At 49.2% G+C, this 26,665-nt stretch overlaps 1 protein-coding gene across 6 annotated transcripts; it reads left to right on the top strand.

Moving 5' to 3' along the window:
• The first annotated feature begins 3,610 nt into the window (after nt 1–3,610).
• ABO (ABO, alpha 1-3-N-acetylgalactosaminyltransferase and alpha 1-3-galactosyltransferase) lies at nt 3,611–25,731 on the top strand. Of its 6 annotated transcripts, none has more exons than XM_054501307.1 (7): nt 3,876–4,034; nt 17,343–17,412; nt 18,147–18,203; nt 19,641–19,688; nt 21,409–21,444; nt 22,003–22,134; nt 23,180–25,731. In XM_054501307.1, exons 1-7 carry the CDS (start codon nt 4,007–4,009, stop codon nt 23,868–23,870), a joined length of 1,062 nt encoding a protein of 353 aa, XP_054357282.1. In that variant the 5' UTR covers nt 3,876–4,006; the 3' UTR covers nt 23,871–25,731. The 6 variants fall into 6 exon arrangements, with proteins under 6 accessions (XP_054357279.1, XP_054357280.1, XP_054357284.1 ...); XM_054501306.1 differs by having other exon boundaries at nt 22,000–22,134; XM_054501308.1 differs by lacking the exon at nt 19,641–19,688 and having other exon boundaries at nt 22,000–22,134.
• The last annotated feature ends 934 nt before the right edge of the window (nt 25,732–26,665 follow it).

Here is a 26,665-nt window from a genome sequence, read left to right as displayed (position 1 = left end):
CCCTTCTGCAGAAGTAAAAGTGACTTGCTGAGAAATTTTCTAAGTGCGGGTTTCTTTTCGCTACACCAAGCACTTGTTTCCAACACATGCAAACCAGAATGGAGGTCTCCCTGGACCTGGGTTTGGGCCACAACATTGCCCTGAATTCTGCAAGACCTTGGGCAAGACTGTTCCCTCTTCTGAACCAAGTCCTTCCCTGGCCCAGCTGCTTGTGAGTAACACATGGGTTTCATGCTTACACCTCCTGGTCTTGTGAGTAACACATGGGTTTCATGCTTACACCTCCTGGTCTTGTGAGTAACACATGGGTTTCATGCTTACACCTCCTGGTCTTGTGAGTAACACATGGGTTTCATGCTTACACCTCCTGGTCTTGTGAGTAACACATCGGTTTCATGCTTACACCTCCTGGTCTTGTGAGTAACACATGGGTTTCATGCTTACACCTCCTGGTCTTGTGAGTAACACATGGGTTTCATGCTTACACCTCCTGGTCTTGTGAGTAACACATCGGTTTCATGCTTACACCTCCTGGTCTTGTGAGTAACACATCGGTTTCACGCTTACACCTCCTGGTCTTGTGAGTAACACATTGGTTTCATGCTTACACCTCCTGGTCTGACCGGGCTCTCCTTTGCAGAGCCTTTTATTCCTTCCCTTCCTCTGAACACCGGCTGGCTGTTTTCAGGGAAGAAGTTCGGGGCAGTGGCAGGGAGCTCCTTGCACATCACCATGACAAATGTTTTATGGAAACGGTGAGCTGACGGGATGAGGGGTGGGGGCTGGAAAGTCAGCCAAAAGGTGTGAGAACCCGGACTAGCCCCCAGCCCTGAACATGGCAGTCCACTGTGCTGTGGTAGGGGAGTGATAGTTTCCCTCTGCTCCTTTTAGGGTTCCAACTGGGGCTCCTTACAAAAGCAAAAAACAGTTCATTAATGCAGGTAGCGCACATCTCACTGGAGAAGCCTCAACAAAAAGCAACTCAGAACAGTGACTTAGAAATGGGTTATGGAGCATCTTCAACAAAGAATAATCAACATGTGGGGAAATGACAGGACCCAGGAGAGCGGTTTTAGGCTTCCAAGGTTGGGAAACCGGCAAGGTGAGTATTGGGAGGAAACTAAGGCGGAAGGTTCGTTCACAGAGTCCTCGGGTGCCTTATTTCCTCTGGCTGATGCGTCTCTCTCCTATAAAGAGAATTTCCATCCTGCCTCAGACAGCAGAGGGACAGGGCAGAGAGAGATTTCCCTGCTTCTGCTGCATCTTAGTTGCCTTCAACTCAAGATAATTTCTGAGGCTAATTTTGGGGTGACATATTCTGGTGTCCTTCACGGTACAGGGCACAGCCTCAGAGGACTGGATCCACAGCTGATCACTGAGCTCTTCCATGTGCCAGGTCCGTCCAGGGAGAACACTCAGCCCTGCAAACAGGGCAGGTGGCACCAGGATGCTGGGCGGCAGCCTAACCCTCAGCTCATGGGTGGGTGGAGTGGAGAGCACCGTCCCCATGTGGGACTCCCTGGTCGTGGACCTGGAGACCACCAAGACTCTGCAGTCTCAGAAGTGGCCTGTTGGAATGGGGTCTGCAGGCAGGGAAGCCTTGGGCCAGAGTCCCTCAGGGGCAGGAACACAGCCCCCAGGCTTGTCCCACTTGTCCCTCTGAATAGTTAAGGGCTGCCCACAGGGAACTTCCCTCCCTCCCTTCCTTCCTTCCTTCCTCCCTCCCTCCATCCCTCCCTCCCTCCCTTCTTTCCCCTTTTCTTCCTCCATCCTCCCCTTTCTTCCTTCCTTACTGTGGTAAAATACACATAACATAAAATTTACCATCTCAACTATTTAAACATGCACAGTTCCATGGTGTTGAGTTCATTCATATCGTTGTGCAGCCATCACCAGCATCCAACTACAACACTCTTTTCATCTTCCCAGACTGAAACTCAACACCGTTCACAGATCCCCATTCCTGCCTTCCCCAGGCACCCACCATTCTCCTCTCTATTTCTACGAATTTGATGACTCCAGTCCCTCAGACATGCGGAATTGTGGCTGGGCGCAGTGGTTCACATCTGTAATCCCAGCACTTTCAGAGGCCAAGGCAGGCAAATCACCTTAGGTCAGGAGTTCTAGAACAGCCTGGCCAACATGGTGAAACCCAGTCTCTACTAAAAATACAAAAATTAGCCGGGCATGGTGGCACACATCTGTGGTGCCAGCTACTCGGGAGGCTGAGGTGGGAGAATCGCTTGAACCTGGGAGGCAGAGGTTGCAGTGAGCCAAGATCTCACCACTGCACTCCAGCCTGGGTGAGAGAGAAAGACTCTGCCAAAAAAAAAGAAAAAAGTAAATAGAATTGCATGGCATTTTTCCTTGTTGGACTGGCTTATTTTACTTAGCATAAGGCATCAAGGCTCACCCACGCTGTAGCAGGTGTCAGCGTCTCCTCCCTTTCTAGGGCTGAGTAATATTCCATCTACAGACAGACTCACTCAGTGCAGCCATCACGCCTTGGTGAACACCGCCGCTGCTTTCAGCTTTTGGCTATGGTGAGTTCCGTTGCTAGGAACACAGACGTGCACACGTCTCTTCCAGACCCCCTTTCAATTCCTTGGTGTATACCCAAAAGAAGGATTGCCAGCTCATACGGTAATAATATTTTTATTTTTGATATACATTTTATTTTTTGAGAAGGAGTCTTGCTATGTTGCCCAGGCTGGAGTGCAGTGGTGCGATTTTGGCTCACTGCAACCTCCACCTCCCAAGTTCAAGCGATTCTCCTGCCTCAGCGTCCCAAGTAGCTGGGATTACAGAGTCGAGCCACCACGACCGGCTAATTTTTGTATTTTTAGCAGAGATGGAGCATTCACCATGTTGGCCAGGCTGGTCTCGAACTTCTGACCTCAAGTGATCCGCCCGCCTCGGCCTCCGAAAGTGCTAGGATTGTAGTCGTGAGCCACCGCGCCTGGCCTCATACGGTAATTCTGTTTGATGTTTTGAGGAATTGCCACACATTTTTCCTGCGCCTGCACCAGGGACACGTCTTGGAGCTGGAGAACTGGACTTGGGGTGGGAGGGAAAGGAAGCATTAAAGATGCCCCTAGCTTTCACGGAGATGAGAACGGTGCTCCGGGAGGGTGGGACGGGATCAGGGTCCTGTGAACGGGGTATCAGTGTAAACTCCTCTGAGAGATACCAGGAAAAGCGGGAAGAAGCCTCTGGGACGTCGCCTGGACCCTTCGGGAGGTACCTCCTCTTCGCAGCGGGGCGAGCTCTCCCCAACCCCTGCAGCCGCCGCCGCCCTCTCCTGGGCTCCCTCGAGCGGAGGCCAGGCAAGGGCGGGGGTCGTAGAGGGGCGGAGCAGGGCTTTGTCCACGGAACGCGCGAAGAGGCCTCAGGGCCCGGTGCGGGCGCCGGAGGGGGCCTCGATCTCGGGGGAACGCGAAGGTTCCTCAGTCTGCGGGACGCAGAGCTCCGTGGGGCCGCGAGCCGGGGCCGGGGGAGCGACTCTGCCTAGGGGGCCTCGCGGGCGCGGGGCACAGGGTCCTGCGGGGCTGGAGGGCTACAGGCTGCGGCGCGCGCGAGCCGAAAGGCCGGGGATCGTGGGTTCTGGGGCCGGAGCTTCACGGGTTCCTCTCCCCCGCCTCCCCGGGGGAGCAGGATGTCAGGGGGTCGCCCCCGCCCCGGAGACAGGGTGTCAAGGGTCCCCCGGGGGCGGGGCTTCAGGGGCACCCGGAGCCGCTCGGCCCCTGGGCGGGATGCAGGGACAGGGCCCTAAGGTACCAGGGCTACGAGGGGCGCGCGGGTCCCATGGGGGCGCGCGCGAGGAGGCGCCGTCCCTTCCTCGCGGGGGTCCCTGGGGACCCCCGGCCGCCTCCCGCGCCCCGCTGTCTCCTCCCGTGTTCGGCCTCGGCAAGTCGGGGCGGCGGCGCGGGCCGGGAGGGGCGCCTCGGGCTCACCCCGCCCCAGGGCGGCCGGGCGGAAGGCGGAGGCCGAGACCAGACGCGGAGCCATGGCCGAGCTGCTGCGGACGCTGGCCGGTGAGTGCAGGCCTCGGCCCCGGGTGCCCGCGAGGGAGCCGCTGCGGCCGCGAATCCGGGGTGCACCCGACAGCCGGGCCGGGGGGTCGCTCAGGGCTGCGAGGCTTCAGGCCGGCCGCCGCCCCGGCCTCCGAGACCCTGAGTCCTGGGGAGCCGGCGGGCAGGTGGGCGCGGCCGCGCTGTGGGTGCCTGGGACCCGCAGGCAGGATGGGTGTGGTGGCGCGGCCTGGCCGGGGGCTCGTCTCCGGGGGGTCCCTGGGTCCTGGTGAGAGCGGGGTCCCTCGACGCCGTGGCGGTCTCCAGCCTCTCCTCGCCCCTCCACGCTCCCCGCCTTCCATGAGCTGCTATTTTCAGCACCTACCGCCCGACCCCGGACGAGGACTAGGCTCCAGGCTGCCCTGCCCGCCCCCCAGCCCTACCCTCGGGCATGCGGCCGGGCGCCCGGGTTGGCCGGGAACAGCCTCCATACCCCAAACGCCGAGGCGCCTCGGGAAGGCGAGGTGGCAAGTTCAATGCCAAGCGTGACGGGGGAACTGCGCCCGGGGAGCTCAGGTGATACAGGAGTTAAGAAGAAATATTTAGGCAACCGGGTGCGGTGACTCAGGCCTGTAATCCCAGCACTTTGGGAGGCGGAGGGTGGATCACCTGTCCTTAATTTTCTTGGCGCCAGAAGATGAATTGAGTATTTACGCAGACAACAACGTCGCTTCAGAGGGAGGGATGCAGAACGCAAGGCCACGGGGCGCAGGCTGCAGGCCAGTGAACCCCAACGCCAAAGGCCAGGGAGAGCCAGGTGGGGTGCCCAGAGCCAGCACACAGCCCCTTAATTTGGAGGAGTGCTGTGTACACATTTGGGGAGAGAAATGTTTTACTTTGATTTGGAATCAGGTCGGGAATAAGGCATACTGAGGCCTGAGTTGGTGAGGGCTCCTGCCCCGGAGGTGCAGCCCTGGAGGAGCGGGAGGCAGAGGAGTGGAAAATTCATGAAGAAAACTGGGTGTGGTGTAGGTCGAGGCCCTGCCCTCAACAATGCTCACCATCTGTCGGTGTTTACTGTGAGGCAGCACTGTGTTCAATACCGCTGAGTTCTCAGGAAGGAACAGTAAATACTTCCCGGGTCATTCTTTCACCCATGGGAAAACAGGTTTGGAGAGATCTGGGACAGTGCTCTGGTCCCAGGCAGAAAGGGCTGAGTGGGGCCTGGGACTCAGGTCTGACTGCAAACACCTGCCTCTTCCCTGTGCTGCCAGCGCGTTCCGGGTTCTTCCCTGTCCCTCCTTTGTGGTCTTTGTTTTCCTTTTTTTGTCTTGATATGTTTCAACAGATGTATACAATAAACTGCACATAAAAGGTACAGCTGGATACATTTTGACCCATATAAATGTATCCAGTCTTGGATACATCTTGACCCAGTCAAGATGATGAACACAGCTGCCACCCCAGGAGTCTGTCCTGCCCCACGGGTTATGCTGTCTTAGTTGGTCTCATGTCAGGGAGCCTTGGAGGACCAGGGACTGGGCAGTTGGTCTCCATACTCCTGGGGTTCTGGCACTGGCTCTGGCCCATGACCACAACCAAGACAAACATCTTGAAGACTAAGAGGTTAGGTCTTCTGAGAAACCTGACAAATGAGTGCCCATTCTCAGGTTACCCACATTCTGCATGTTGATTTAGTCATCCAACCAATGTTTGTTGAACACTGATGAGAACAAGCAGGCCTGTGCTAGAAGGTGCCTGCAGCCAGGAGCTGGTGAGCGGGTGTCCTTAGTGATACCAATGGCGAGGGACCCAGTGTGTGGAAATCTAGGGGACAAGCATGCCAGGGAGAAGAGCTCACATGGGGAAGGCCCTGCTCCACAAATCAGTCAGGCTTGTTGGGGCGGGCAGGAGAGCAGGGTGGTGGAGTCAGAGGGAGTGCTCCCCCGAAAGGCAGGAAGAGGACATGAGAGAGCCTTGGAGATGACAGTGAGGATGTGGTTGGTGGGAGGTGAGCTGGGTGTCATGTGCTGGCTCCTTAGAGAATGCTCAGCTCCTTCACACACATCGTAATCCTTGGAGGACTGAGACCACGTGCAGGAGTTTTGGAAGCTGGCAGTGCACCCAGTCCCGGCTCTCCTCCATTCTGGTGGGTCTCACCAGAGATTGGCCAAGAAGAGATCAAACTGTTCTGGACCAAACTGAGGGTGGGGCTGCTATCTCTCGCAGCCCAATAACGAGATGCAGATGAACTGGGGAGGAAGAGAGTTTTTATTTCTGTAACCAGTTACAAGGAGAAGACCGGGAAATTATCACCAGACCAACTTAAAATTACAAAGTTTTCCAGACCTTATATACCTTCTAAGCTATATGTCTATGTGTACGTGTGCATTCATCTAAAGACATAAGTAATTGACTTATTTTAATCTATAACTAAGGTCTGAGTCCTGAAGACCTTCCTCTGGAGCCTCAGTAAATTTACTTAATCTAAAACCCTTATCTTGTCTCCTAAATCATGGGGGTTTGGGAAGTTCCTTCAGACCCCCAGTAAACTTATTTGTGGAGTCCTGGGGAGTTTCTTCAGACCCCCAATAAAACTTGTTTAATCCTAAATGGGTCCTGTTAAGAATTCCTTCGTTATATTTTGTCATGCTTGAAGGCCCAGGAAAGTCTAGGCAAAACTCTTGGTGGGATTTTGTTACATTCCAGCCTTTTTATAAGGGCACTGGCTTTTAATATTTAACTTAACCACTCAGTCAGTACTGAAACAGTTGTTATGGAGGCCTGCATTAGTGAGACCTGGCCTGCCACAAAACGTCTTACTTGGAATGGTGCCCATAACTTCAAAAAATCAGCTTTGACGGAGCCCTACTGAACACACCTAGCATCTCTCTTCTTTCAGCTTAGGGTCAATGGGCTGGGGTTGATGGCATCATTAAAAGAAACAGCTTTATTGACGTGTCATTGATGTGCCATAACATTCACCTGTTTCAAATGAATTCTTTTTAGTTAGTTTACAGAGTTGTGAAATAAATTTTATAACTTTTCCATCCCCAGCCCGCCAAAACTCCCTGGAACTCCTCTGCAGTCATTCCCTATTCCCACCTGGCCTCAGACAATCACTTTCGGTCTCTCCAGTTTTGCCTTTTCTGGACAGGTCATATGAATGGAGTCCTATGTTACGTGGTCTTTTGTATCTGACTTCCTTCACTTAGAATAATGATTCCGAGATTCACGTATGTTATAGTATGTATCAGTATTTAATTCCTTTTTATTACTGAATAATCCATTGTACAGATAGACCGCATTTTGTTTATCCATTCATCAGCTGAAGGACATTTCGGCTGTTTCTGCTTTTTTAGCTATTTTAAACTGCACAACACTGCTATGAACATTCGTGTACAAGACTTTGTGTGAACATGTTTTCATTTCTCTTGGGTTGATACCCAGCAGTGGAATTGCTGGGTCATACAGGAAATCTATATTTAACATTTTAAGAAACTAGCAAACTGTTTTCCAAAGTGACTGCCCCATTTTACATTCCCATCAGCAGTGTATAACGGTTCTAATTTTCTTTTTCTTTTTTTGAGACAAGGTCTTGCTCTGTCACCCAGGCTGGAATGCAGTGGCATGATCTTGGCTCACTGCAGCCTCAATCTCTTGGGCTCAATTGGTCCTCCCACCTCAGCCTCCTGAGTAGCTGGGACTACAGGTGAGTACCACCACATCCAGCTAATTTTTGTGTATTTTTTATAGAGATGGGGTTTTGCCATGTTGCCCAGGCTGTTCTCAAACTCCTGGGCTCAAGTGATCTGCCCACCTCGGCCTCCCAAAGTCCTGGGATTACAGGTGTGAGCCACTGCGCCTGGCTGAGGGTTCCACTGTCTGTACATCTGCAGCAATACATACCATTCTTGTGGGTAAGAGGTGGTATCTCATTATAGTTTTGACTTACATTTCCTCAATGACGAATGATGGCAAGTGGCTTTTCTTGTGCTTTTTAGCCATTTGTATATGTTTTTGGCGAAATGCCTGTTGAAATGTTTTGCCTTTTTAAAAATTGAGTTGTCTCCTTTGTTCAGTTTTGAGAGTTCTTTACATATACTGAATACACAGTATCATATATATATATACACACATATATATACATATATGTGTGTATATACATATACGTATATATGTATATATACGTATATGTATATATACATATACATATATATGGTGTGTATATATATATATATATACACACCAGATATATGATTTGTAAATATTTTCAACCATCAATAGTTTGTCTTAACACTTTTTTATTGGTGTTTTGAAGTACAAAAGTTTTACATTTTGATCCATTCCAATTTATTAACTTTTTCTTTTATTGTGCATCTGGTACCATATCTAAGAAATCTTAATCCAATGTCACAAAGATTTAATCTTATATTTTCTTCTAACCGCTTTCTAGTTTATGTGTAAGAATCTGTCCATTTTACCTAAGTTACATAATTTGTTGGCAAACAGTTGTTCATAGTATTTCCTTGAAATCCTTTTAATTTCTGTAAGATTGGAATTGGTGTCTCCTCTTTTAGTCCTGATTTTAGTTATTTGTGTTCTCTCTCTCTGGTCAATGTAGCTAAAGCTTTGTCAATTCTCTTGACCTTTTCAGAGAACTGACATTTGATATTATTTTACTTTATCTTTTTCTTTCTGTTCTCTAGTTCATTGGTTTCCACTCTAATATTTATTAATTTCCCTTCTTCTCACTTTGGGTTTAATTTGTTCTGTCTTTTCTTATTGTAGTTACGTACAATGGAAGCTTACACACTGATTTAAGATTTTTTTTCTAATTTAGACTTTTACAGCTATAAATTTCCCTTGAAACACAGCTTTAGTTATATCTCATAAATTTTGGTATGTTGTGTTTACATTTTCATTCAGCTCAGAGTATCTTTTGATTTTCTTCTTTGACCCATTGCTTATTTAGAAGTGTGTTGTTTAATTTCTATGTATTTATAGATTTCCCAAATTTCTTCTGTTAATTTCTAATTTCATTCCCCTGTGGTTAGAGAAGAAACTTTGTGGATATCAGTCCTTTTGAAAATTTCAGACTTGTTTCATGGTCCAGCATATGATTGACCTTGGAGACTGTTCCATGTGCACTTGAGGAGAACGTGACTTCTGCTCTTGCCAGGTGGAGTGTTCTAGAGATGTCAGTTGGTGTCCAGTAATGTCAAGTCATTTGTATCTACTGATTTTCTTTGTAATTATTCTATCCATTATTGAGAGTGGGGTAGGATTTTGGTGTCCAACTATTGTTGTTTTTTTTTTTTTTTTTTTTTTGAGGTGGAGTCTCACTTTGTCACCCAGGCTGGAGTGCAGTGGTATGATCACAGCTCACTGCAGCCCCCACCTCCCAAGGCTTAAGTCACCTCAGCCTCCTGAGTAGCTGCAACTACAGGCAAGCACCATCATGCCTAGCTGATTTTTGCATTTTTTGTAGAGACAGGGTTTTGCCATGTTACTCAGGCTGGTCACGAACTCCTAGGCTCAAGTGACCCACCCGCCTTGGCCTCCCGAAGTGCTGGGATTACAAGCGTGAGTCACCACGCCCAGCCCAACCATTATTGTTGAATTGACTGTTTCACCCTTAAATTCTGTGAGTTTTTGCTTCATGTATTGCTGCAGAATAATTAAGTAATCAGAGAGACCAATGGGGTTGAGGAGGAATTATTTAATTATTTAGGTGCACCGACCCAGTCAATTAACATCCAAAGGACTGAGCCCCAAATAAAGAGTCAAGCTACCTTTTAAGCATTTTGTGGGGTGGGGGGAGATTTGTGCAGGGGGAAGAGTATTACAGAAGCGAGAAAGAAAGACAGTTATTCAATTAAGATATGCATTACATTATTTCTTACTTTTCAAGGAACAACATGTTTTACGACTCGAGATTATCTGTTTAGTGACCTTGCAGCTGCACAGCTAGAGAAACAGGGTCTTCACAATGCCTGGGAAAGGGAGAGATAAGGCTCACTAGCCACAGAAAAACAGGCAGTTAATTTTTAAAGGACTCCAGCCCTTTCTCTTCCTCAAGGGGAATTGGTTTTTTACATACAACTGAGTTTTTGCTTACGCAGTTTTTAATTTCTTTTAATTCCTGTTCTAGTATTTTAGGGCTAGGTTGTCAGGTGTGTATATATTTCTGCTTGTTATATTTTCCTGATTTATTCACTTTATATCATGGCAGAATGTTTCTCTTTAGTAAGATTTTTGATCTTAACAAAGTTGGCCAGATGTGGTGGCTCACGCCTGTAATCCCAGCACTTTGGGAGGCCAAGGCAGGTGGATCACCTGAGGTCAGGAGTTCGAGATAGCCTGGCGAACATGGTGAAACCCCGTCTCTACTAAAAATACAAAAAAATTAGCCAGCTGTGATGGTGTGCGCCTGTAATCCCAGCTAGTTGGGAGGCTGAGGCACGAGAATTTCTTGAACCTGGGACGCTGAGGTTACAGTCAGCCAAGATCGTGCCACTGCACTCCAACCTGAGCGACAGAGTGAGACTCTGTCTCAAAATAACAAAAAAGATTATTTAGTCTGATGTTAGCATTTCTCCTCAAGCTCCCTTATGGTTGTTTGCATAGCAAATCTACTATCCTTTTGCTTTGACCTATTTGTATCTTTGTTTCTAAAGTATGTCTCTCATAGGCAGCACATAGTCAAAGCTTAAAAAAAAAATCCAGTCTAATGATCTCTGCCTTTTGATTGGCATGTTCATTCTGCTCCCATTCAATGTTATTATTGCTGTGGTTGGATTTCCATCTATCAGTTCACAATTTGTTTTCTATGTTTTATGCCTTTTTGTTCTTCTGTTCATCTTTTACTGCCTTCTTTTGTATTAAGTATTTTCTAGTGTACTATTTAAATTCCCTTTTTCTTTTTAAGTGTATATTTTAAAGTTATTTTGTTAGTGTTTGCTCCAGGGTTACAATATGCATTTTAATTTACAGGATCTACTTCAGATTAATACTAATTTTAGTAAAATACAGGAACTTGACTCCAATATAACTCCATTTCCTCCCTCCTTGCTTGTGGTTTGTAGTATTATTGTCATATATGTTCATCTATATATGTTATAAACTCAACAACATGGTGTTATAATGATTGTTTCACACAATCTTATTTCTTTTCAATTCAGTAAGACAAGTAAGGAGAAAAATACTTTTCAAGTCTTTTATATTACACTATTACACTGTATATTTATCACTGACTTTACTCTTGATTTCTTCCTGTATATTCAAGTTATTGTCTGGTGACCTTTCCTTGCTCCAGTGTATATAATAACTTCATTGCCTCCTTGCTTCTTTATGCTATTATTGTCATATATATTGTATATGTTTATGCTGTGAGCCCATCAACTAAGTCAGCTTAGCAAGGTCTCAAGATACAAAGTCAATGAATAAATCAGGCTGGGTGTGGTGGCTCACACCTGTAATCCCAGCACTTTGGGAGGCCGAGGTGGGTAGATCACTTGAGGCCAGGAGTTTGAGAGCAGCCTGGCCCACATGGCAAGACTCCATCCTTACAAAAATACAAAAAAAAAAAAAAAAAGTTGAGTGTGGTGGTGTGCCTGTAATCCCACCTACTTGGGAGGTTGAGGCAGGAGAATTGCTTGAACCCAGGAGGGAGAGGTTGCAGTGACTGGAGATCACACCACTGCACTCCAGACTGGGCAACAGGGCAAGACTCAGTCTAAAAAAAAAAAAGAAAAAGAAAAACAAGAATAAATCAATTATTTTTCTATAATACTTGCCACAATCAATTGAACCATGAAAAATTTTAAATACCATTTACAGTAGCATCATAAAACATGAAATATTTAGAGAATAATTTATCAAATTAGGAGAAATGCCTATACAATTAAAACTGCAATACAAACCAGGCACCATGGCTCATGCCTGTAATCCCAGTACTTTGGGAGGCCAAGGTGGCCAGATCACTTGAGCCCAGAAGTTTGAGACCACCCTGGGCAACATAGTGAGACCCTGTCTCTACAAAAAAAAAAAAAAATTAGCTGGGCATGGTGGCATGCACCTGTAGCCCCAGCTACTCAGGAGGCTGAGGTGAGAGGATGACTTGAGCCCAGTAGGCAGAGATTGCAGTGCACTTCAGCCCGGGCTACACAGCAAGACCCTGACAAAAGAAAAAAGAAAAAGAAGGTCACAAAAAAACACAAAACTGCAAAATATTGCTGACAAAAATTAAAGAAGACATAAATAAATGAAGAAATATACCATGCTCATGGATTGGAAGACTTACATTGCTAAACTGTCACTTCTCCCCAGATGGATCTATAAGAGTCCACATAATTTCACTTAAAACTCCAGAAGAAATTTTTGTAAAGTTGACAGCTGATTCTAAAATTTTACATAGAAATGCAAAGGTCTCTGAATAGTCAAAACAATTGGAAAAAGAAAAACAAAGTTGGAAGACTTACTTTCCAGGCTGTATTTCAAGGTGGATTACACAGCTACAGTAATCAGAATAGGCTGATATTAGGATAGACAGATAGTTCAATGGAATAGAATGCAGAGTTTAGAAATAGACCCACACAGAAATAGTCAATTGATTTTTAATAGTTGCTTTTTGATAAGGGTGCTAAGGTAATGTGATAGAGAAAGGAAAATATTTTCAATTCAAATAGCTGAAATGACTGGATATCCACTGGGGGAAGAAAGGGACTTTAGCCTTTCACACAATACACAAAAATTATGGAATTCTGAAGAAAATAAGAGAAAATGTTCATGAACTTGGGGTAGGCAAAAATTTAATAGATGAGGCAAAAAAAAAGCCCAAACCATAAAAATGGTTTCATTTTCATAAGGATAAATTAGAGTTTATAAAAATTAACACTTCCCTTCAAAAGAAAAATTAAGAAAAAATGAATAAATAAGCCACAAACTGAGAGAAAATATTTGTTTTCTAAGAAATATTTTGTTTTTCATTTTTATGGGTTCATAGTAGGTGTATATATTTATGGGGTCCATGAGATATTGTGGTTCAGTCATACAATGGAAAATTCACATCATGGAGAACTGGTATCCATCCCCTTGAGCAATTATCCTTTGTGTTACAAACAATCCAACTATACTCTTTTAGTTATTTTTATTCTTATTTTTTTTTTGAGACGGAGTCTCGCTCTGTCACCCAGGCTGGAGTGCAGTGGCGCCATCTCAACTCACGGCAACCTTTGCCTCCCAGGTTCAAGTGATTCTCCTGCCTCAGCTTCCTGAGTAGCTGGGACTACAGGCACCCACCACCATGCCCGGCTAGTTTTTGTATTTTTAAACTTTTTTTTTTTTCTTTTTTCTTTCTTTCTTTTTTTTTTTTTTTTTTTTTTGAGATGGAGTCTCGCTCTGTCGCCTAGGCTGGAGTGCAGTGGTGCGATCTCGGCTCACTGCAACCTCCATCTCCCAGGTTCAGGAGATTCTCCTGCCTCAGCCTCCCAAGTAACTGGGATTACAGGCATGCGCCACCACACCCAGCTAATTTTTTGTATTTTTAGTAGAGGCAGGATTTCACCATGTTGGTCAGGCTAGACTCGAATGCATGACCTCGTCGTGATCCACCCACCTCGGCCTCCCAAAGTGCTGGGGTTACAGGCGTGAGCCACCACACCTGGCCTTAGTTTTTGTATTTTTAGTAGAGATGAGGTTTCACCATGTTGGCCAGGCTGGTCTTGAACTCCTGATCTCAGGTGATCCACCTGCCTTGGCCTCCCAAAGTGCTGAGATTACAGGCGTGAGCCACTGTGCCCGACCTCTCTTTTAGTTAAATGTACAATTAAATTATTATTGACTATAGTCTCCCTGTTATGCTATCAAATACTGGGTCTTATTCATTCTTTCTATTTATTTGTACACATTAACCATCCCTACATACCCTCCCACCCCTGCCACTACCCTTCCAAGTGTCTGCGAACCATCCTTCTATTCTCTATCTCCATGAATTTAATTGTTTTGATGTTTTGATACTACAGATAAGTGAGAACATGCAGTGTCTGTCTCTCTGTGCCTGGCGAGAAAATATTTGTAATATTTGTATTTGGCAAAGGACTTGTATCCAAAATATAGAAATAAATTCTGCTCAATAATAAAAAGAGAAACAACTTAATTTAAAATGAGACTCAGTGTCTACAAAAAGTAGGATAATTAGCCGGGCATGTTGGTGCATGTCTGTAGTCCCACCTAATCAGGAGGCTGAGGGGGAAGGATCGCTTAAGCCCAGGAGTTCGAGGTTGCAGCGAGCTGTGATCGTGCCACTGCACTCCAGCCTGGGTGACAGAGTAAGATCCTGTCTCTAAAAGAAATAAAAATAAAGGGCCGGGTGAGGTGGCTTATGCCTGTAATCCCAGCACATTGGGAGACTGAGGCAGGTGGATCGCTTAAGCCCAGGAGTTCAAGACCAGCCTGGGCAACATGGTGAAACCCCATCTCTACCAAAACCACAAAAAATTAGCTAGATGTGGTGCATGCCTATAGTCCCAGCTACTCAAAAGGCTGAGGTGGGAGGATCACCTGAGCCCAGGAAGTCGAGGCTGCAGTGAGCCGTGATCATTGCCACCACACTCCAGCCTGGGCAACTGGAGTGGGACCATGCCCCCCAAAAATATATATAAGTAAATAAATAAATAAATAATAAAATGAGCTAAAGATCTGGACAGGCTTCATAAGAAGCAAGCAAATGGCCAATAAATACATGAAAAGATGATTTACCTCCTTAGTCACTGGACACACTTAGATACCACTCACCCACTAGCATGGCTAAAGCATAAAAGAGTGACCATCAAATGTTGGCAAGGATTGAGGTTCTCGTACATTCCTGGCAGGAATGGAAAATTCAGTCACCACTTTGGAACACAGTTTGGCAGTTTCTTACAAAGTTAAACATATACTTACCTTATGACCCATCTTTTCCACGCCTTGGTATTTACTCAAGGGAAATGAAAACACAGGTCCACAAATACCTGCACATGAGTGTTTACAGAAGCTTTGTTGCTAGTGGCCCTAAACAGTGAAAAAACCAAAGTGTCTGTCAATAGGAGACAGAATAAATGAATTGTGGCGGATTAACAATGGCGTGCTTCTCGGCAATAAGAAAAGTTGAATTGTGGCGGATTAACAATGGCGTGCTTCTCAGCAATGAAAAAGAACGAACAACTGATACACGTGAAAATATAGGTGAATCTTCAAAACAGCATGCGGTGTGATACAGCCAGAAATAAAAGAGCATGTATCAGTTGATTCCGTTTATGGGAAATGCCAGGGAATCAGATCCATGGTTGCCGGGGTCAGGAGGGACCTTACTGGGGTGATGAAAATGTGTATATGTTGTTTGGGGTGGTGATTACATGTGTACATACATTGTGTGAAACTCATCAAAACCGTATACCTAAAGTGGGTACATTTTATTGGATGTTAAGTTATCCCTCACATTAATTTTCAAAGTTTTAAAAAATGGAACCATTTTTGCCAAACTGAAGGAAAATTATTTCCACCGAGATTTCCCTACAGCCAAACAATCTACCAACTACAAAAGTGGAAAAAATAATTTAGGACATGTAAAGTTAAATGTTTTGCCTCCCACATTTCTGTTTCAGGAAGCTATTCGAGATAAATGGCTCCATGGTCACAGGACTTAGAAAGGTGGGGGTAAATACACACAAGCACTATAAGAAGTAACAGATGAATTAGTTGAAAGGGACTGATTTCGGGGGAAGGAATAGGAACTGGGCCAGGAGATAGACGCCTTTCAGACTTGCCCTTGTAAACACAGTAGTCTCCTCTTACCTGCGTGGGATAGGTTCTGAGATTCCCAGTGGATGTCTGAAACCACGGATAGTACCAAACCCTAGAGAGAGTATGTTTTCTCCTATACACACATACCTATGATAGGGTTTAATTTATAAATTAGGCACAGGGTGGGATTAACAACCATAATTAATAATAAAATAGAACAATTATAACAATATACTGTCCGAGGCGGGTGGATCACTTGAAGTCAGGAGATCGAGACCAGCTTGGCCAACATGGTGAAACCCGTCTCTACTAAAAATACAAAAAATTAGCTAGGCATGGTGGTGGGCGCCTGTAAACCCAGCTACTCGGGAGGCTGAGGGAGGAGAATTGCTTGAACCCGGGAGGCGGAGGCTGTAGTGAGCCGAAGTTGCCCCTTTGCACTCCAGCCTGGGCAACGAGCGAAACTCCGTCTCAAAAACAACAACAACAACAAAAACAATATACTGTAATAAAGGTTACGTGAATGTGGTCTCTCTAAAAAAAAAATGTGTATATATATCTTAGTTTGTGGGGTTTTTGTTGTTGTTGTTGTGTTTATTTTTAAGAGACAGGGTCTTGCTCTGTCACCCAGGCTGGAGTGCAGTGGTGCAATCATGGCTCACTGCAGCCTTCACCTCCTAGGCTCAAGTGATCCTTCCACCTCAGCCCCCTGGGACCAGAGGCATGCACCACTATGCCCAACTGATTTTTTGTTGTTGTTGTTGTTGTTGTTGTTTTGATAGAAATGAGTTCTCACTATGTTGCCCAGGCTGGTCTAGAACTCCTGTCTTCCAGCAATTCTTCTGGCTCAGCCTCCCAATGTCCTGGGATTATAGGCATGAGCCACCACGCCTGTCCTCAAAATATTTTACTGTTCTATACTCACCTATTATTGGCCTTTGGTTGACCATGGGTAACTGAAACTCCAGCAAGCAAAGGTGTGGATAAGGGAACTATTGTACATGACTTTAATATACATAAAATCACCTTAAAAGAAAGACAATGATTGTTTCCAGGGCACGAGCCTCTGAGAGAGCAGGGAGATACTAGGGGAAGTTGGTGGCTCCTCTCCCTGGCAGGAACTGGTCTGGGCTCCTGGCTCAGCCTGGCCATGAGGCTGTCCTGGCCTGCCTCGGTGGGTTCGACAGTGACCTCGAGGTGCTCATTTCAGTGTGATTCGTTCCGGTCTCCCAGGGGAAGGGGGTGCTGAGTGGAAGGAGGTCATTGGGAAGCCGAGGTGGCTCTCAGAGTCTGCAGGAGCAGTCGGGCTGATGAGCTGGGAGGAGCAGACCACCTCCCTCTTCTCTGAGTGGGAGGAGGGCCGGAACTGGACTGGGTTTGGAGATGCTCAGGTGGGGCTCAGAGCATCACCTGTGGGGCAGAGGGACCATCTTGCAGATGAAGGCCCGTCGCAGGGTGTGATGCCTGAATGACAAGGCAGGACAGGTAAAGTGGGGCAGGTGAGAGAAGGAGGGTGAGTAATGTGATTTTTCTACTCCTGTTTTCCAGGAAAACCAAAATGCTACGCACTTCTACCTATGGTCCTTTTCCTAATAATGCTTGTCTTGGTCTTGTTTGGGTAAGACATCTTGTTTGGGTTTGACCATCGAGGCTGGCCTGGTTTGGGGAGAAGTGACCACAGCAGCCAATCAGACCCATGGGGCCTCCCTGAGCTCCCCGAGTATCACAGTCATCAGGGTCCTAAGGACAGTTGTTGCCCGCGTCCAGCTCTGGCGGAGGGTGTGTTTACTTGCTCCCTTATTTAAGCCTCACCTGGGCAACAGGCTCATCTCACTCCCATTTAAAATTTTCCTAAGTGTGGAGCCTGGGGCTGGGAGAGCAAGCCCCTTGCCCACAATTGCGTGGCTGGGGGTGGGGAAGGCAATTCTGGGTCCCAAGCTGTTAGTCGCTTCCAGACACAGAAGGTCCCAGAACCACAGAGTGAAGTCACCTGTCAGCTCTACTGGGGCATCTGTGGACACGGCCTGGAAACACTCCCTGAGGTGGCCTCGGGGACTGCACTGACCAAGGCACGGGTGGCGGGGGGTTGGGGAGGGGGGGCTCTGGAGCTCCTGCAGGTGCCCATACATGAGCAATATCCCAGGGACCACCCTTCTGCTCACCTCCCGGTGTGGGACGTGGCAAGGTGCCTGAGCTTTGCTGAGAACTTGCCCTACCTGCCTCGAGGCCTTGCAGCTTCACCGGCAACTCTTGTGCTCACGCTGCTGGCCGCACCATGCACTTTTTGGAGGAAGGGACCAACAGGCAGTCTTTGTTCTGTGTCCTGAGTCTTGGCACACTTCCTTCCTGCAGTTACGGGGTCCTAAGCCCCAGAAGTCTAATGCCAGGAAGCCTGGAACGGGGGTTCTGGTGAGTGCAGGGAGGAGCAGGTGAAGCATCCATGCTGGCCGGGGTGCTGGCTGTGGGCTGGCACACACATGGGTAGGCCTGGGCCCCCTCTCTATGCTCTGCCCAGTGTAGACATGGTCAACTCTGTGGCCTTGAAGGGTCACCTGGATACGTCTGGAGTCAGCCTTGACCTCCCTTCTGACCTCCAGTCCCCAACTCCAGGCTTACCCAGAGTTCCCATGCATGGTCTCTGCTCCCCCACCCCCACCCCTCCTCCACCAGCCATCCTCAACTCTCCCTTTGCTCTCACCCCTACACTGGGTTCCCAAATCCTGCCAGCCCTGCTCTTTAGCAGCTCGCATGCCCACTGGCCTCCCTGCCTTCGATGTCCTGCTCCAGGGGTCCGGTGGGGCTGCCCTCATCTCTGCGACAGCCTCAGACTTGTCTCCCCATCCCCATCAGCCCTGTCCCCCTTCTTCTCACAGCAGCTGGAGTGATCTTTCCAGAACATAAGGTAGGAGGCTCTCCATGATCTGATCCTGCCTTGCTGACCTCCCCAGCCTCATCTCTCCCTCCTCTGCCCTCGCCCTCTGTGCTCCAGCCAACGTGGCCTGTCGCTTGTCCACCTGCCGTGCTGTCCTGACTCCAGGTCTTTGCCTGTGCTGTGGGCTCTGTTGGGACCACTCTTGTCTCCCCGCTGCTGTGTCTGCTAATTCCCACTCGTGTCAGTGATCCATGGCTGCAGAACACACCACTCCATCCATGGAAAACAATCACAATCATTGATTACTATCTCCCTGGGCTTCCTGGGGTGGACTGGGCTCAGCTGGGTGGTTCACTTTGGGGCCTCAGCAGTCATGGGCAGACAGTGGCTGGGGTCACTGCAAAGACTTCCCTGCGTCTCCGGCAGTTGATGCTGGCTATCATCTGAGACACCTACCCAGGGCCTCTCCCCGGGGCCTGGGCTTCTGCTCAGCTTGGTTGGGAGGCTCCAAGACCAACATCCCAAGAAAGATGAGACAGAAGCCGGATCGCCTTTTTGGGCCTGGCTTCAGAAGTCACCCAGCGTCACTTCTGCTGCATTTTATTTCTTAGAAACTCGGAATATCAGACCGCATCTCTTGATGGGAGGGGGCCTCACGGTTTGCAGACATGTTCTGAAACTCCACTCTGCCTGGCCTTGGCTTCGACGTGAATGTGTGGGCTGTGAGGCTCCCTGAACGTCTGGCTGTGAGGCTCAGACTGCAACATTGGCTGTTACAGGATCTGGCACATGGGCCCACGCCAGACCCATCGCCACAGTGATGGCTGTTCTGTGACTGTTTCTGGTGGCCTCTGCTCCACACTCCAGGCTGACGCTGTGTCCCTTCCACTGGGACCCTCAGGTGGCTTCCATGCACTTGTGCCCTAAATCCTGCTCCTAGAATAAACTTCATCTCCTGTGTTCTCATTCTGCAGCATGGCTGTTAGGGAACCTGACCGTCTGCAGCATGTCTCGTTGCCAAGGTATAATGTCAGTGCCTCCCTTCAGTGCCTCCCGTGTCACAGAATTGTCCTGCAGCCCTGGCATATGTGTGCGTGTGGACAGAAGCGTGTGGGAGCTGGGGCAGGTCCTCTTTCCTCCTATGACTCTGAGGGAGGGGGCTGCTCCCTCCCCAGTCTTTACCCTGACTTGGCCCTCGTCCTGCAGCCACTCAGAGAGCACGATGGAGCTGGAGCTTCAGTTTTGACCAGCTGCGTATCGCCGCCTTTTGTGTGTGTGTGTGTGTGTGTGTGTGTGTGATGGAGTCTCGCTCTGTCGCCCAGGCTGGAGTGCATTGGCACCATCTCTGCCCACTGCAACCTCTGCCTCCCGGGTTCAAGTGATCCTCCTGCCTCAGTCTCCTGAGTAGCTGGGATTACAGGCGCCCACCACCACACCTGGCTAATTTTTGTATTTTTAGCAGAGACAGCGTTTCACCATGTTGGCCAGGCTAGTCTTGAACTCCTGACTTCAAATGATCTGCCCGCCTCAGCCTCCCAAAGTGCTGGGATTACAGGCGTGAGCCCCTGCGCCTGGCCTTCAAATTGGCTTTTAAAGAGGATGACCAGCTGGTCTGTTCTGTCTGGGGCCTTGGAGGGCTGTTTCCCAGGATGTGGGCCTTTATCAGTGCTGACCTGAGAAAGTCTAGGCAATCAAGGCCAAGCTGGCCACACCGCTTTTGATTTTTTTTTTCATTGTGATAAAATACGCTTAACATAAAATTTGCCATCTTAGTCATTTTGGAGTGTTCAGTAGTGTTAAGTCCATTCACATCGCTGTGCAGCCATCACCACCATCCATCTCCAGAACACTTCATCTTGCCAAACGGAAGCTCTGTCCCCAGAAAATAGCAACTCCGTTTTCCCTCCCCCAGCTCACCATTCCATGGTCTGTTGTTATGAGTCTGACTACTCGAACTACCTTTTATAAGTGGAATCAATGGTACCTGTGTTTTTATGTCGGGCTCAAATCACTGAGTGCGATGTCCTCACGGTCCATCCAGGTTGTACCAAGTGTCAGAATTTCCTCCCTCTTTTCTGCTGACTCCCCGCTTTTAAAGGCCACCTTGGACATTCAAATTGTGGCCATTACTGACAGTTAAAATGGCCCCGGCTCATGTCTCCTGAGCCTCTACAATACTTTAGGTGGGGACAGTACTGCGGCCCACATGTCCCCACAGGCTGCGTGTAGCACCTGACAGTGCTTTGTGCCACTGTGGAGCAGGTGTCACTCTCCCACTTCTCAGAGAGGAAGCTGGGCTCTGGAAGCCACCAGCCCACAAGGAGGCCCAGCAGGCTTCGGGCCCAGGTGGGGAGGTCTGCACATCTCAGGGCCTTTCCCTGGGAACAACCAGGGACAGAGGCCACAGACCCAGACTCCTCTCTGCCCACAGTGAATTGAGACACAGCCCCTTACATCCCTCCCAGGCTTAAGTCAAGTGGAAAGCAATGGCCCCTGAGGTCACTTAGTCCCTCTTGCCAGTTTACAAGTGCTGAATCAGAGACTCAGCTTCGGCCCTTTCCCGAGGTCCCGGGATTATGAGCTGACACAGCCCCCAAGCAACCACAGTGATTCCAGCCTGGGAGTGTGGCCTTGGCGGGAGGGTCGACGCCCAGTCATGGTTCAGCGGCTGTGCACACCCCCTGCTTACCTGCCTCCCACGCTTTCCATGCAAACTCATGTGATGGCGCTTTGTGCTTGCAGGATGGTCTACCCCCAGCCAAAGGTGCTGACACCCTGGTGAGTAAAGTTACTGAAGCTGAAACTGAACGCAGCTCAAGGGGCTGTTCTGAAGGTATTAGAGGGTGGTTTCCTTGATGTAAATCTCAGTTGGGGCTGCTTCCCCATTCTCTCCTCTCAGATGCTCCTGACATCTGAATTGGGAGGCCCACATGGCTGTCCTCTTTCCCTTTGCTTTCTCTGACTTGCGTCTCGTTTCCTGTCCCTTTGTTCTCCAAAGCCCCTGCAAAGGCCTGATAGGTACCTCCTTCCTGGGGAGGGGCAGCGGGGGTTGGGTGCTGGGGAGGGTTGGTTCCTATCTCTTTACCAGCAAAGCTCAGCTTGCTCTGCGTTCCGGCAGGTCCAATGTTGAGGGAGGGCTGGGAGTGATTTGCCCAGTTGGAGTCGCAAATCCAACTGGTTGGTTTCCTGGGGAAGGGCGGCTGCCTCTGGAAGGGTGGTCAGAGGAGGCGGAAGCTGAGTGGAGTTTCCAGGTGGGGGTGGCGGTGTGCCAGAGGCGCATGTGGGTGGCACCCTGCCAGCTCCATGTGACCGCACACCTCTCTCCATGTGCAGTAGGAAGGACATCCTTGTGGTGACCCCTTGGCTGGCTCCCATTGTCTGGGAGGGCACGTTCAACATCGACATCCTCAACGAGCATTTCAGGCTCCAGAACACCACCATTGGGTTAACTGTGTTTGCCATCAAAAAGTAAGTCAGTGAGGTTGCCGAGGGCAGAGACCCAGGCAGTGGCGAGTGACCACGGACATCGAGGTCTCTCCTTGTGTTCAAGACAGAGTGGGGTGGCGGCCAGCCTTGTCCACCCGGAGGGTAGATGGGAAAGGTCATTCACGCAGCATCTTACTGAGCTCACGTGGGCTCGTGGGGTCGCCGGGTCGGTAAAATCCAGCTCCTTCTCCAGAGGCTGCGTCTCACCCAGGGATGGTGGCTTCTGCTGCCCCCTCCTCTCTGAAACTGTGGCCAGCCCTCATGCTGAACCACCCCTTCAATACAAGGCTCCAGATGTTTCCCGCTCACTGACCAGAGATAGCAGGAAGGGGACATCTGTTTGCTGTCCTTGGACCCTAGAAAGAGGATGCTGGCAGAGCCGTGGTCACTTCTCTGTCAGAGATGTAGGTGGAGCAGGCAAGGCAGTTGGCCCCAGACACCAAGGGAAGTGGCTGACCCACAAGGCCCTCGGACTCTGGGCCAGGCCAGAGAGGGAGCTAGCCAGGCAACTGCAGATACATACTTGACCTCTTGGCAGCTGTGGGCAGCTGGGCCAGCGACAGTGGCGGAGGCCAAGAATGACCTACTCTTAGGAATATGTGCAGTTCAAGCCTGGAGAGAGGAAGCTCTAGGGTGCAGAGGCCGGTGTGTGGAGGCCTTGCGTGCAGCTTATAATGAGGGGGCACATGGCCGACCTGGCCATAAGAGGGGTAACTGCGTGGGGAGGTGTGGCTCAGGCCAGGCTGACAGGGAGTGAGCGGGTGCCAGCCTGCGGCCTGCTACCAGCCTCCAGCTGCCTGCCCACAGCCCTCCTTAGTAAGAGGGGGTGCTGGTGGTCCCCCATCGCTGGGAAGAGGATGAAGCAAGTCGCAGCCCGAGGACTCGCTCAGGACAGGGCAGGAGAACGTGGTGCATCTGCCGCTCTGAGCCTTCCAATGGCCGCTGGCGGGCGGGCGCAGGGCGGGCCTCCTGCGGCCCAGGGGCGCACGGCCGGCCGCTCCCCCAGCCCCGTCCGCTTGCCTTGCAGGTACGTGGCCTTCCTGAAGCTGTTCCTGGAGACGGCGGAGAAGCACTTCATGGTGGGCCACCGTGTCCATTACTATGTCTTCACCGACCAGCCGGCCGCGGTGCCCCGCGTGACGCTGGGGACCGGTCGGCAGCTGTCGGTGCTGGGGGTGCGCGCCTACAAGCGCTGGCAGGACGTGTCCATGCGCCGCATGGAGATGATCAGTGACTTCTGCGAGCGGCGCTTCCTCAGCGAGGTGGATTACCTAGTGTGCGTGGACGTGGACATGGAGTTCCGTGACCACGTGGGCGTGGAGATCCTGACTCCGCTGTTCGGCACCCTGCACCCCGGCTTCTACGGAAGCACCCGGGAGGCCTTCACCTACGAGCGCCGGCCCCAGTCCCAGGCCTATATCCCCAAGGACGAGGGCGATTTCTACTACCTGGGGGGGTTCTTCGGAGGGTCGGTGCAAGAGGTGCAGCGGCTCACCAGGGCCTGCCACCAGGCCATGATGGTCGACCAGGCCAACGGCATCGAGGCCGTGTGGCACGACGAGAGCCACCTGAACAAGTACCTGCTGCGCCACAAACCCACCAAGGTGCTCTCCCCCGAGTACTTGTGGGACCAGCAGCTGCTGGGCTGGCCCGCCGTCCTGAGGAAGCTGAGGTTCACGGCGGTGCCCAAGAACCACCAGGCGGTCCGAAACCCGTGAGCGGCTGCCAGGGGCTCTGGGAGGGCTGCCGGCAGCCCCCGTCCCCCTCCCGCCCTTGGTTTTAGCAGAACGGGTAAACTCTGCTTCCTTTGTCTGTCCTGTTGTGAGTAACTGAAGCCTAGGCCCCGCCCCCACCTCAAATGACACACACCCCCTCCCCGCCACAGAGACACCATTACATACACAGACACACACAGAAAGACACACACAGACACACAATCACACACACACCCTCCCCGCCACAGAGACACACCATTACATACACAGACACACAATCACAGATACCCCCTCCCGGCCACAGAGACACACCGTTGCACACACATACACAGAAAGACACACACAGACACACAATCACACACACCCCCTCCCTGCCACAGAGACACACCATTACACACACACACACAGAAAGACACACATACAGATACACAATCACACACACCCTCTTCCTGCCACAGAGATGCACAATTACATACACAGACACACAGACACACACAGACACAGACACACAAACATACACAGAAAGACACACACACACATACACGCACCAGACACACAGACACAGATACACAGATACAAAGACACAGACATATAGACACACAGACATGCACAGAGACACATGGAGACACATGCAAAAATGCACAGAGAAAGACATACAGAAGTGTACACACAGACACATAGACCACACAGACACACAGACATGCATGCAAACACACAACATGCAGACATGCACACACAGACAGACTTGCAAACATGCACGCAAACACAGACGCACGCACAGAGACTTAGGCGGGCCGAATTCAGTGCCTGGGGCATAAGTTCCTGGAGGGGTGGCCACCTTCAGCCCCCACGGTGAGGTCCTGAGGAACCTTCCCCTTAGACAAGGGATCACGGAGGAGGTCTCTTCCGGAGCCTGGAGGGAGGCCTCAAGTGGTCCTTCCACCTTGGCATCCCAAAGTGCTAGGATTATAAGCATGAGCCACTGCACCTGGCCCCAACATCATTTATTGAAGAGACTGTCATTTCCACATTGTGTTTCTTGGCATTTCTGTCAAAGATCAGTTGACCATAAATGCATGGATTCACTTCTGGGCTCTCTATTCTGTTTCATTGGTCTGTTTGTTTTTATGCCAATACCATGCTGTTTTGATTATTATAGCTTTGTAGTATATTTTGAAGTTAGGTAGTGTATTGTCTCCAGCTTTGTTCTTTTTGCTTAAGATTGCTTTGGCTATTTAGGGGTCTTTGTGGCCATTACTGACAGTTAAAACACCCCAGCTTATGTCTCCTGGGCCTCTACAGTACTTTAGGTGGGGAAGTACTGTGGCCCACATGTCCCAACAGGCTGTGTGTGGCACCTGACAGTGCTTTGTGCCACTGTGGAGCAGGTGTTACTCCCTCATACAAATTTTAGGATTATTTTATTTATTTCAGTGAAAAATGTCAATGAAATTTTGATAGGGATTGCATTGAATCTGTAGATTGTTTGGGTTGTATGGACATTTTAACAATATTAATTCTTCCAATTCATGAACATGGGATGTCTTTTTTTTGGCACCTGATCTCAGATATGGGATAGCTTTCTAATTATTTGTATCTTCAATTTCTTTCACAAATGTTTTATAGTTTTCAGCATACAGATCTTTCACTTCCTTGGTTGGATTTATTTGTAAGTATTTTTTGTAGCTATTCTAAATGAGATTGTTTTCTTGATTTCTTTGTTAGGGTATAGAAATGCTACAGATTGTTGTACATTAATTTTATATCCTGCAACTTTACTGATTTCATTTATTCTAACATCTTATTGGTGGAATCTTTAGGGTTTTCTATAAGATCATGTCATCCATAAACAGAGACAATTTAACTTCTTCCTTTCCAATTTGGATACCTTTTATTTCTTCCACTTGCCTAATTATTTTGGCTGAGGGCCAACTTATTGGGTTTGTTGTTGTTGTTTTTTGTCTGTGTCTTTTGGTGTTTCGTGTTGCTGGCTTTTCCAGCATGCAGTCGCAGATATATGAGGCAGAAAGAAAACCCAGGGAACTCCTGTCATGTCATTCCTCAGGTCCCAAGGTCCCTACCTGGTCTGCCTTCTTTTCTCCATCTTTTAGTGTTTGAGATACATACATTTATGTGTGTAGTTATATATGTATGTGTAATATCCAGGGAAATATACAGGGTTTTTAACTGTCCTTAGTGTAGGACATGGGGACAGGTGCATCTATTCTACCTTGTCTGGAAGTGGAAAAATCTTCAAGAAGTCAATTTATCACCAACTGGCCTGACAGAACTCCTGGTTTAGTGTCTAGCTGTCCCCACTAAAATCAATCACCATGCCATCGGGCACTCTCTTCCCTCTGTGCTGTGTACTGGGACCTGAAACGGCGCCCAGCACCCTGAGAGCACAGGAAGTCTGAGGGGCAGGAAAGAATGAACGCAGCTTCTTATGTGCCCCACCCAATAATCCCAAGTCAAGCACGGACCTGGGAGCTGAAGAGACAAGCTGGAGGTCAGGCAGTTCTATTACTTAAGCCTGGTTCTTCCTGACTCCAAAAGCCAGGCGCCACCCCATGCTCCTTCCCAGCAGAAGCTGGTTTTCACCGGGTCAGGAGGACAGGATGGCTATTCCTGACCGTTGTACAGCAGTGCCACATCTCCTAGTTTCCAGAACATTTAATGTGTTGCTGTGGAGGCCCAGCAGCTCTGAAGTAGCCCCTTGTGCCCAGGAGAAACCGGGCCTGGAGGGGCGGGGGGGGTAGGCTGAGGTTTCCAGTATCCCACGTGGGCATCCCGTTGCT

This window comes from Pongo pygmaeus, chromosome 13 (assembly GCF_028885625.2).
Source record: "Pongo pygmaeus isolate AG05252 chromosome 13, NHGRI_mPonPyg2-v2.0_pri, whole genome shotgun sequence".
NCBI classification, from domain to species: domain Eukaryota; kingdom Metazoa; phylum Chordata; class Mammalia; order Primates; family Hominidae; genus Pongo; species Pongo pygmaeus.
This window is presented reverse-complemented; position numbering and strand designations above follow the sequence as displayed.